Raw genomic sequence first — 12001 nt, 5'->3', positions numbered from 1 at the left:
CTCAAGCATCTTTCCTATAACTGATGTCAAAGTGATTGGACTAGTTGTGCACAGACAATTTATCACCATTTTTGAAAATGGAACAATGTTTGCATGCCCCAAGAAATAGCCACAAAACCAACGTCTATTGACTTGAGATATTTTCGTAAACTGGTCACAGGTTTCATAATTACACTGTTTACCACTATGAAAATATTTATCTGGACCCAAGGATTTTGTATCTTTAAGTCTAGGAGATTGAAAAAGATTATGTCCAAAATGTCTTTTGCACTTCTACTTGACAAATTTGTGCCTTACCCAAAACATGCTGTCAGAAAAAAATGAAAAGCTTCAGTACAATCTCAACAATGCCATTGTTGAGGTTGACTTTCTGAGCAAATTGTGCATGATTAAACTTCTAAAATAATTTACAAGAGGAAAATTCGAACATGAAATGTCAGTTTGACCATTGCAGACAGAGAGATGGGATCCCAGAAATGTATCCTTCCTGTTATGATTTTGGTAATACAATTTTGGCTAGGTACAAAAGTCGTTAGGAAAAAAGTCACAATACTTTATTTTTGAAACCGGAAAAGATGACAAGATTATCATTATTCAATAAATAATGTTTAAATATAAATAGAAAGTTGTATATTTTTTATCTTGTTTATGTTATTTCTATTATCAATCTAAAAATATATTTCTTTCGCGTATTAAATGTTCATTTAGTGAGGTAGTTCATCTTCTCATACACTCTTAATGCTTACAGAAGTCTAGGTGTGTATTGATCATTTAGATTAATAAATGATCTGCTATGGTAAATTATTTGAAGTTCGAACGTCAATTTTGACAGTTGATTATACTCGATTTTCATAATGTTTATCATCTTGATAGGGTTTAGTTATTCAATACACCTTCCATCATTCGCCCTGGATACAGACAAAAAAATAGGATGGCTTTTGTCGACCTAAACTGTATCATTTCTGCTGCCTATTTTTGAATAATAGTAAAATAAGTATCTAGGTACATGTTTTTCTCGAAGTCTACAACGGCATTCTTTGAAATATAGGTTGTATTAATGTCTGAATTCTGAATCACAGGAAAAGTGCAAATACAAAATGAATATAAAAGTACAAGTATTTTCCATCCTATGCATTTGTAGGTGTTTCTAATTTTCATTTCATGCACAGCAATTTTTTAATGAATTATTCCCGCTAGATACCATACTGACAGTCTGAAAAATTAATTCACTTATTATATTACTTATTGAAAATACCACCCCAAATACTCGAGAACACTCGTTAATCTTTCTGTTAAAGAAAAACGTAGAAATAGTGCCAAAATTGTCGCATTTTACTTTGTTAATTAATATATCATATATATTACATTTTTTCTGTGACTTTGTTAATATATTATATATATTACATTTTTTCTGTGACTTTTTTCTGTGACCTTTTTACCTGGATTCTAAATTCGTACGTGGGTGCACACACATTTATACATATATATATATATATATATATATATATATATATATATATATATATATATATATATATACATTATATATATAATTATATATATAATATATATATATACATATATATTATATATATATATACATATCTATATATATATATATGTGTATATATATATATATATATATATATATATATATATATATATATATATATATATATATATATATATATATATATATGCAAAATTGCCACAGTAAACTTGTGGTAATTTTCCATACTTTGTTTCACGGTGATATGAAAGCCCTGCATGTATATATGTGTGTATATATATATATATATATATATATATATATATATAATATATATATATATATATATATATATATATATATATATATGTGTATGTAGAGCCACGTGAAAACACGAAGCAGAATTCGTTGAACTGCATGCATCGCTTCTGCAATTACTGGTGTGCATGAGCACAAAGGAGTTAATAGCCTCCTCCTGGGATCTGTGTGTTTTCATATGAGGTCTCAAACTGGGTTCCAAGTCTTCCTTGTTTTTTTTTTTCTTAATTTAAATCTAGATTCTTCTTATTGAACTATATTTGGCCACGCTTCTTTCCATCTTCACCGTTTCGTTCCTGGGCCGGTCGCGAGATGCCGTCAATGCGGGCTGCTGATCCAGGGCGTCAGGTCTAACTTCGGAATAGCGGGACTTTCGCACGATACTTTCTCGTTGCTGTAGAAAGAAAAGTAGGAAAATGTATATATTCTAGACAACACAGGGACTTAGACCATATATATATATATATATATATATATTCATATATATATGTATATATATATATATACATATATATGTATATATATATATATATATATATATATATATATATATGTACATACATACAGACATACATATACCAAAGGGTTTTTCCCCCTACATGGGGGTAGCCACAAAGTAAAAGGCATAGAAACCACTCCCACCCATTCCATTTCCTATATATTCCACTCCCCTCCACCCTCCCCTCTCCCTCTTATCTTGGCACCTCCTGGATGAGGGGTCATCCCTGCATCCTGTCCACTGCTCTGGGTCAGAAGCAGTGTCGCAAGACACAGCACATCCACAGCAAGGCCGCTTCATAAATTCGGCGACCCCCCCTCTCCGTCCCCTCATGCAAAAAAGAAGACGGGGAGAAATCCCTTCGGGCTGCGTCAATTTTTTTTCATACATACTTCCTCACCCCCCATCCCCCACCCACACCCCCTCATGCATCATAGCATCATCTATACACAACCCCTCTCCATTCACCCCTATCTTCTGTCCTCTCCCGTCCTTCCTCCACAGACATTCCTCTCTTTTGTAATGCCCCTTTCACCCCATCCATCCATCTCATCTTAGGACGCCCCCTCATATTCACTCCTTCCACCTCTGCCTTCCATACTTCTTTTACTAATCTTCGCTCATTCTTTCCATGTGTCCAAACCATCCTAATATCCTTTCATCAACACTATCTCCCAGTTCCCTTTCCACCCCTGTTCTCCTCCTCACCTCCTCATTTCTTACTCTATCCAGCCTAGTAATCCCTATCATACTTCTCAGACATTTCATCTCAAACACATTCAAACTCCTTCTCTCTTCCTCTCTCATGTTCCATGTTTCTGCCCCGTACACTGCTTCTGACCCAGGGCAGTGGACAGGGTGCAGGGATGACCCGTCATCTAGGAGGTGCTAAGATGGGAGGGATGGTGGAAGGGTGTGGAGTATTTTCGGGGATGGAATGGGTGGGAATAATTTTATGCCTTTTCCTTTTTGGCTACCTCCCTAGTAAGGGGGAAAAAGCCTTGGTATATGTATGTATATATATATATATATATATATATATATATATATATATATATATATATATATATATATATATATATATATATATATTATTTATATATATGTATATTATTTTCATTTATTTATTTTGTGTGTGTGAAAAGACTGCAGTTAGACTTTGTACGCTTAAAAATGTAAACATGAGCGTATGTAGAAAAGCCTCTACCGCTCGGATCCTTACATGCCCACAGGAGAACGCATGGCGAGTGGCTGCATGTGCTCAATGTCATCTCCGTTGTCGCATAGGATTCGCGCCCACGAAACCTTCCGGATCTCGTGAAGTTGAGCTGTGGAAATGCGAAGCTTGTGGTAAGTAGGGAACGGCATTAGTAGGTGGCAAATCGATATTCACCATACTGTTATGGAAATACAAAGAGCAATGAAAAATGTTTTACGTATCGGGTAGTTGTTTGTAGGGTATATTATTTCCATTATCTCGTGACCCACAAGGTGTTGTCTGCCGTGTTGTCACGTACAGAATCAAAACATTCATCATATATCGGAAGCTGTTCACTACCCCGAGTATGTTAACATAGAATATTCTAAATGCATATTGATTTTTCATTAAATGGTAGGTGATATGAGTAATTGTTATACATGTAAAGAAAAGATGTGGCATCTCAGGTCAGGCGACGTTGCCCCGGCTCCCGACCAGGTGCGCAGGTCACTCATAGAGAATTACATAGAGAAGCTGAGTGCGGGTCTTCGGGCTGCTTGCAGTCTCTTTAATTATACCGGTCATACATGCAAATATAAAGAAAAATGTGTCTCCCCCGTTTTCTTTGGAGATGGTTTAGACGTGGCAACGCTGCTGGTTTTGCCGGCCACATCTTATGGGTCACCAGATAATGGAAGAAGTATAGCAAGGATACTTACCCTCAGTGAAAGAGGTTGGTAAGCCAGCGTTGTCGTAGAAGAACCGATCCCCTCTTTTAAGACGTATAAACTGGTCACCGACGATGCACCTGTAGACGAGCCCAAGAGTTCTCATATTTGATAAGAAACAATTTGAAAATTTGTGACCTATATCTGACGTTGTATCCGTGGACTTGCTTTGCTCAGTTTTACGTCAAAAATTGTCACGTCAGAATTGCATTCTTTGCGTCAGACCTGTCATAGAACTATGAATATCTTATATAATTTTCTATGCTTTTCTTTGTTTCATTGTCTCACCGGACTGTGTTCTTTCGGTGGGATTAGCGGAATTTGAATTGGTGAACACCAAAAACGAATGTAATGTAGTTTTGTATGTACATATGTTTACGCTGTCTTCACCCCATCCATCCATCTCATCCATCTCATCCTGGATCTTCCCTTCATGGAGTTGACTCAAGGGAAGACCGAGAATGAGATGGATGGATGGATGGAGTGAAGGGAGCCTTGAGCAAAAGGGGAATGCCTGTCGAGCAGGGAAGTGAGGGGGAAGGATAGGTATGACTGGGGAATAGTTGTGAACTGACGATTGATCGACGCAGCCCGAAAGGATTTCTTCTCGTCTTCTCTGTTTCTACGTAAAAGGACAAGTATGGAGGGTTGCCCTGTAAATGAAGCAACTGTCACTGCTGTTAATGGAGTGTGTCTTGCTGCATTGCTCATGACCCGGGCATTGTGCGGGAGTCAGGGATGGTCATTCATCTACGAGGAGCTCTAAGATATAAGGGAAACAAATGGTGACAGATGGGAGTGGTTGGGTGGAAGTGGGTGCATACCTTGGGTGGCTACCACCCTTATAAGAAGGGGGCAGCCTTTGGTATATATATATATATATATATATATGAATATATACATATATACCAATATATATCTATATACATATATATATATAAATATATATACTTTATATATATATATATATATATGTGTGTATATATATATACAGTATATATACATATATATATATATATTATATATATATATATATATATATATATATATATATATGTGTGTGTGTGTGTGTGTGTGTGTGTGTGTGTGTGTGTGTGTGTGTGTGTGTGTTTGTGTGTGTGTGTGTGTGTGTGTGTGGGTGTGTGGGTGTGTGCGTGTGTGTGTGTGTGTGTACACACCCTGTTGGGTTTACCTAGAACTTTACTCAGCAAAAAAAGAAAGGAAAAAAAAAAAAAAAACCCTCCAGAATGTTTTCGCTCCATGCACACTACCCTTCCACTAAGGCCTCTTGTGTATCTACTTATACGTGTCCCGGCATGTTCGGGTGACGGCGGCCATGCCGTCAGAACAGAAGACACCCCCGGTCTTCTCTGAAGGTTTCCCAACGAAGTGGGGGGCAGTCCATTGTCCAGTGTGACAGGTTGCAGGAAAACTCCTGAAGGAGTTGTCTTTTGAAAAATTAAACTTATATATATCCCACAAGTAATTTACGCGGTCTGCATAACCAGTAGGTTTTCTGTGATAGTATATTTTGAAAAACGAATACATGAACAGTAATAATGATGATAATAATAATCTCTCACATATGTTTATCAAGTATTTATACAGCTTCCATAACCAGTAAGGCTTCTCTAGAATCAGACTACAGAAAACTGGCTCACTTCAGCTCCGGTTTCGTTTTTACGGTCATTTGCTTCTAATGTATTCTAGTATTGTCCTGATTCCTAACTGAGATCACCTCTTATCGTGTTTTACCAAATATTTAAACAATAGTAGGCCATGGTTAGGAGTTGGATCAGGATCCATGAAACTCACCTGAAAGTGGGCCCCAGGAGGGAGCCCTCAACTGGCGTCTCGGCAATGCCAGCGATGAACGGATCGATATCGTCTACGTGGCGATAGAGGCTGGCGAAGATGGACACCACCTGTTCCGGTGGTGGAAGGAATCATAATTAGCAATTCTCTGGATACTAATGGTGGATGTGGGTCCTGGTCTTTAGCGGTTCTCCGCTTACATAGATTGTCCTATCGTTAGAATCTTTTATGGTTGCATCCTAGGCTTCACAAACATGAAGACTCCTTTTTTTAAGGGAACAAGGCCAATTAATCTCATAGTTACGATGAAAGGAGGGGGGGGTTAGGATTTCCTTATCTGCTAGGAATCTCTCTTGCCTAAGAAGAGGAAGGGAATATCAGAAAATGTGATTCGAAAACGGGAAGGAAGGCAAACTGCTGTCACCGCCTCCAGGTGGTGTCTCTGACTAATGTCGAGAGTGGAAAACAACTGAAACTGATATTCAATCATCGTCTCTCCCACTATCAAGAATTTAAATTTTGCCCGGCGATGGTGCGTGATGGTGAGGACAGATGGTGACCTCTGGAAGCCTGTAGTCACACCCCACACCCACATGGGAGGCGGTGTAGGCCCAGTGGTCGCCCTGTGTGAGGATGGGTAGCGCAGCTCGGCAGCATCCTGCACAACCTACCTATAGCGTTTTACACACAATGACCTACATTGGCATTGACCTGCCCTTATACACACCAGACACCTTAGGATTTGAATGGCCGGTTGTACTAGACCTACACTATAGTGACCATTTTCCACTTCTATCTGAAATAAACACCATATGAGGACGGAGCCTTGTATAATGGCCAGTTCCAATTTTTTTTACAGATCTTGTCGAGCTCATGTACCAGAAATTCTGCATTCTTCCAGTCCATAAGGTGATTGCTACTGTTCCTGTGTGCAACATACGCGTTGATGGTGACATCATGGCTGACATCGTACCTGGATCCGAGAACACCGATACGATGTCCGCCATGATGTCACCACCAACGCGTATGTTGCACATTGGAACAGTAGCAACCACCTTATGGACTGGGAGAATGCAGAACTTCTGGTACGTGGGCTCGACAAGATCCGTAGAAAATGTTTGGGGACAGCCATCATACAAGGAACCAATACAATTGAGCAAAATATGTTGCATGTTCAATATCTCACCCCACCTGATTCCTTCGATACCCTTTGCCAACAAAAAATTAAGCTATCCCTAGTTGCTATCCAAACTCCCCTTTTTCCTCTCAAGGCCGTTGTCCATACTCATTAGACAATTGCCCACTCTTCTTGTTTTCTTCTTCCTTTTGTTCCTCGGTTGTAAGCTAATATCCTTTACCCAGTCAATTGTTCCATCTTATCCTTAACCTTTCCTGTTCCCAGACATTTGGTCCACCTCCTTAACCTTTCCTAGTATTCAGTAACCCCCTACCCCCACCCCTACCTTCCTTCCTACCTCCCACCTTCCCTCCCTCCCTCCCCCGTTCCTCTTATTTAATCTCAGTCCTGTGTACTACGACTATGTACTTGAAAAAACAGTAACAAGCGAGTTGACATACTAATAAAAGCTCCGTCCTCATATTTGGTGTTTATTTCAGTGGACTTGTCGTCAACTGCCACTTTCACACATTTCACACTTCCCCTTACACCTCTTACAAGCTCCCCCATTTCCATAACCCTAATGGTTCCTTCCTTGAGCAAACTTGAAAATTGTTGAGATGGCTGCATATACAATCAGAACAGTAAAAGACTATCCAACAATCAGCACAACACTAGTTTATCTCACAAATCGCACGAGCTCAGCAACACAAAGATCAATCTCATGAACCTCACAACAAAAACCACAAGCCCAAGCCTGACGAATAATTACTGAGTACACCAAAGTTCATGGCAAACTTACATTTCAACAATCACCTCCCAAACCCCATCTCCAAAATATGAAAAAGTGATGTCCAATAGATCACCTTCATATCCTATTCCCCCTGTTCACCAAATCAATGGTCATATCATATTTTCGCCTTCCTGAGTAGCTGAAACAATAGCGACATTTCCCATAACATCAAGCCACACAAATCATGGACCCAAATTTATATCCCGAAAGACTACCCTTGAATCATACCAAGCCCCGGACTTTACACGACACTCCCCAAGACTACAAACGTTCAATCACAGAAGCGCTGGTAAACTGCAGCCCATAACAACATCATCAACGATTAAACACAAAAAAAATTGTTCTGGCTATTGCACAGGCTATTGTCCTTAATTAAGGACAGTATCCCATGATTAGGTTGATTACGTTTCTCCTTCTGTTGCTATTCCTCCTTCCCTCCTCCTCTTCCTCCTCCTCTTCCTCCTCCTCCTCCTTCTCCTTTCCCTGGATCTTCTTCACTCACATGAGGCGGGATGACATCGTGCAAATCCTTGAAATCGGTGGCTCGGGGGAGGCCGCAGGCCGCCCGCAGTTCGTTGTAGGGCGCGACGCCGTGGTCACGACCGCGCTGGATGTTGAGGGCGACAAGGTCCATTCCGAAGCCGTGGTTCTCCATCTGTCGAGGAACAAAGGTGGATAAGATTAAGCAAGGCGATAGTGGTTTAGGGAGTGGTCTTAACCGGTGCCAAGTGAGGCCGTTTGTGTGTGTGTGTGTATCTATGTGGCTATGTGTGTGAGGGGAGTAGGAGAAAAATAAGAAAGAGAAGGATGAAGTAATGGGAGAGAGGAGCAACCAAGTGAGGGAGATTTCGGTTCAAGCGAGGCCTGGTGTGAAAACAGATGATAAATCAGCAAAGGAAGGAGATGCTCCAATTGCAACGTTAAGATATTCGTTCAACTTTAAACGACGCTATAGAAGGTGTTTGTAATTGACCTTTCCCTCCCCAAAATCTTCGTTCTTGATGACCGCAGTGATCTTGGCGGAGTAGAGACGGAAAGTGAAAGGACCGGGGGGGGTGAAGGGTTGAGCGTGAACAGTGTTGAACGGGACTTCTTGGCACCCAACTTACCTGGAAGAGGTGATTGGTAAGCTCCCGGGTGACGAAGTTGTCGAAACGCTGCGCCCTCTGGGAGGCCAGGCCCCGGAGGAATTCGTCCAGCTTCCCCGGCGTGTAAAGGTGCGTGGGCGTATTGAAGTTATCCCTGAGCTGCAGAACCTCGGAGGTCCGCCCGCTTCTGTCGAACAATCTGCGGGGAGGGACAAAGGAGAGGAATTTCGTGGAGGAATAGCCACGGAGACAGAAGACCATTCAATTCACGACCAGGCTGGGTGCAAAAGTTAACTGAAGGGCTCCAAAGTGATGAGTAGCATAAACGGACAAACACAGAAAATTTGTTTATCATTGCATGACTCCCCACTTACATCTGTTGCACTATGCAGTCTGTACGTGTGGACTCTGCTTTAGTTTATTTGGTTACTTGTTTACTTACATGTATTTGCGTTTACCTATTTATTCACTCATTCATTTGTTGAATGTGCTCTGGGTGATGCCATACATATCATGCCCAACCTAGCAGGATACTCGAATGAGGACTTGGGCCAAGACGAAAGCTCGAATCGAGGGAGTGGAGGAGAGTGGAGGGAGATTGACGAGGAACGAAAGGAGGAAGAGGTGGAAGTAACATATATTTATGTATGGAAGTGCAGGTGATGAATTCTTCTCATTCACTGAAGCAGTTCCGCCTTCAACTGGTAGTCTTTGAATGTATGAGGGTTCACATATGGTACTGTGTCTGTCTCTTTGACTGAGGTCCACTAGAATTACTGTCACTGTTACTATCAGTACTGTTACCACTACTACTACAATTAATAATACTGCAATTGCTGATACTATTATTACTGCTGGTGCTACAACTACTACTACTATTTTACTCTTTATTATTATTTCTTTAACGACCTCCATCTTCGTGGAACTATACAGTATGGTGAAAGCAGCCAGGATCTGTCTCCCACAGACACAGTTCATTGGCCCCTCTCTCGCCAGTGACTGTGGTCGACTACCCTTTTATATTCTATATTACTTAATTTTAAAGAAGCCTAATATAGCTGTTCATTTATCATACTTTCCATTACAGTCTGCTCAAAATCGAGATTTTGTATGTGTGCTGATTTAGGGGGTAGATCTTAAGAGTGAGAATGATCGTCTACATCTCATCTACACCACAAGGCTGCTCTTTGGTTGCTAATTCTTTTCTGCCACCACCTCTGCTGGAGGAGAGTAGAATGCCTTTGCCCTGAAGTCGTAAAGGTTATCGGAGTGCATGATCCTTGGTCCACATTCTGTATACGCTCCTCGTCCATCCTGATTTTTTAAGTCTCATTTCGGGAGTGGGACGCCTAAACAGTATAACAGGGGACAATTGGATCAAATATTCGTATAAAAAAAAATAAAAAGTTGTGTCCGTGTCCTGAAACCTCTTGCGCTGACGTCCACTCGTGCTTCAACTGACCTGTAGGAAAGAGGCCAAACGCAGAGTATGGGAGTCCAGTATGTTATTTCTGAAGAAGCCCTGCTGGGCGAAACGTCAAATATACTGGACTTCCATACTCTGCGTTTGGCCTCTTTCCTACAGTGCTGTTGCAGTCGTTGCTGCTTTTACTCATCTTCAACTGACCTGTTGGAAGTTAGGTGCCTGAAGATCTCCCCTTCTAGGGGTAGTAGTGTTGGTTCTGTGGTCACAGCCTTGCATACCTCCCGAAGTATTTGGACAGTGAGATCCCTTATCTCGTCATGTCTCATGCAGATGAATCCACCCTGCTTGCATACCATCGTATGGTTTGGACCAAATTGTGTACCGAAGGAACATCTGTTAGGCAGACTATTCAATGCCCATCTACCTCAAAGCAATGGCATCCTTGAATTCTCTTTTGTTTTTGTTGAATACCTTTGCCCTGATTGATAGTGCTGTCAACCAATTGAACGCCCCATCTTCTTGTGCCGTTGCTATATTTCTTTTCATATGATTCGATAGCTGATCTAATAAGGTGCGAAGCTCCTTCTGCCTCATTTCCCTGACCTTTGGCAGGTTTCTTCTAATTTCTCTGATTTCATCCACTTTGATCTTTTTCTGTTGATCTTTTGACACGATTGTCAGGGAGGACGTGAGTTTCAGGGAGTTTTGGTGTTCTATGCTGGCAAGGTTTAGCTGGTTTTGAGATACTTAGCCCTTCCATTCTTGGTGGAAGTTCAATTAGTTTTCTTTCGTGTTCGTTTGGTATCCGTCCATTGGTGATGCCGGGAATTAGCCCTTTTCTGATGGTTTCTTCAAGAGGATTTAATAATTTGGTGATGTTCGGTACCGTCTTTAAATGTAATTCCATTTGTGTTTAACACCATATATGAATGTGGGATATGCCGCCGGCGGTTAAGTCCTTGCGAAATTGGCTAGTAACCTAGCTTCCACCACATATTCCTTAACTTTGTCTTTGATATATTGTTTTTTAAAAGATTCAGAAGCGATCACTGCACCAAGATCTCTTTCCCCCTCTTTAGTTGCCTTCACTTCACTATATTTAAAGAGACTACTACTAGTTCTACTACTACTTCTACTATAACTACAACTACTACAACTACTACTACCATACTACTACTACTACTACTACCACTACCACTACTAATAATAATATTACTAATACTACAGTACTACTATTACTATCACAGTTGCTGTTAAACTGGACAAATTTAGATTTAAAAAGGAAATAGGCAAGAATTGGTTTACTAATAGGGTGGTCGATGAATGGATTCCATGTAGTAAGCGCTGAAACTATCAGTTGTTTTAAAAAATGATTAGACAACTTTATGGATGGGGATGACAGGTGGTGATGGATACGGAGCTGCCAATTGTAGGCCTTATGGTCTCTTGCAGTCTCCTTTATTCTTATGTTCTTATGTTATGTTCTTATGTTCTTTTTGATCCTTCTCCTCCTCCTGCTTCTTCACTTCC

At 40.6% G+C, this 12001-nt stretch overlaps 1 protein-coding gene across 1 annotated transcript in view; it reads right to left on the bottom strand.

Moving 5' to 3' along the window:
- Positions 1–2016: 2016 nt before the first annotated feature.
- LOC143038351 (salivary peroxidase/catechol oxidase-like) overlaps positions 2017–12001 on the bottom strand; it is a 21920-nt gene continuing 11935 nt past the window's right edge. The window contains exons 10-15 of the mRNA XM_076207382.1: positions 9067–9244; positions 8460–8612; positions 6048–6157; positions 4224–4312; positions 3529–3634; positions 2017–2201 (exon numbers count right to left, since the gene is read on the bottom strand). Of these exons, the coding sequence (XP_076063497.1) occupies positions 2126–2201; positions 3529–3634; positions 4224–4312; positions 6048–6157; positions 8460–8612; positions 9067–9244 (712 nt within the window). The 3' untranslated portion in view covers positions 2017–2125. The remainder of the gene's footprint in view (positions 2202–3528; positions 3635–4223; positions 4313–6047; positions 6158–8459; positions 8613–9066; positions 9245–12001) is intronic.

This window comes from Oratosquilla oratoria, chromosome 24, assembly GCF_046742065.1.
Source record: "Oratosquilla oratoria isolate Oo_2021 chromosome 24, ASM4674206v1, whole genome shotgun sequence".
In the NCBI taxonomy this organism is placed as follows: domain Eukaryota; kingdom Metazoa; phylum Arthropoda; class Malacostraca; order Stomatopoda; family Squillidae; genus Oratosquilla; species Oratosquilla oratoria.
Note: the sequence above shows the minus strand (reverse complement) of the source record. Positions and strands in the feature narration are given on the sequence as shown.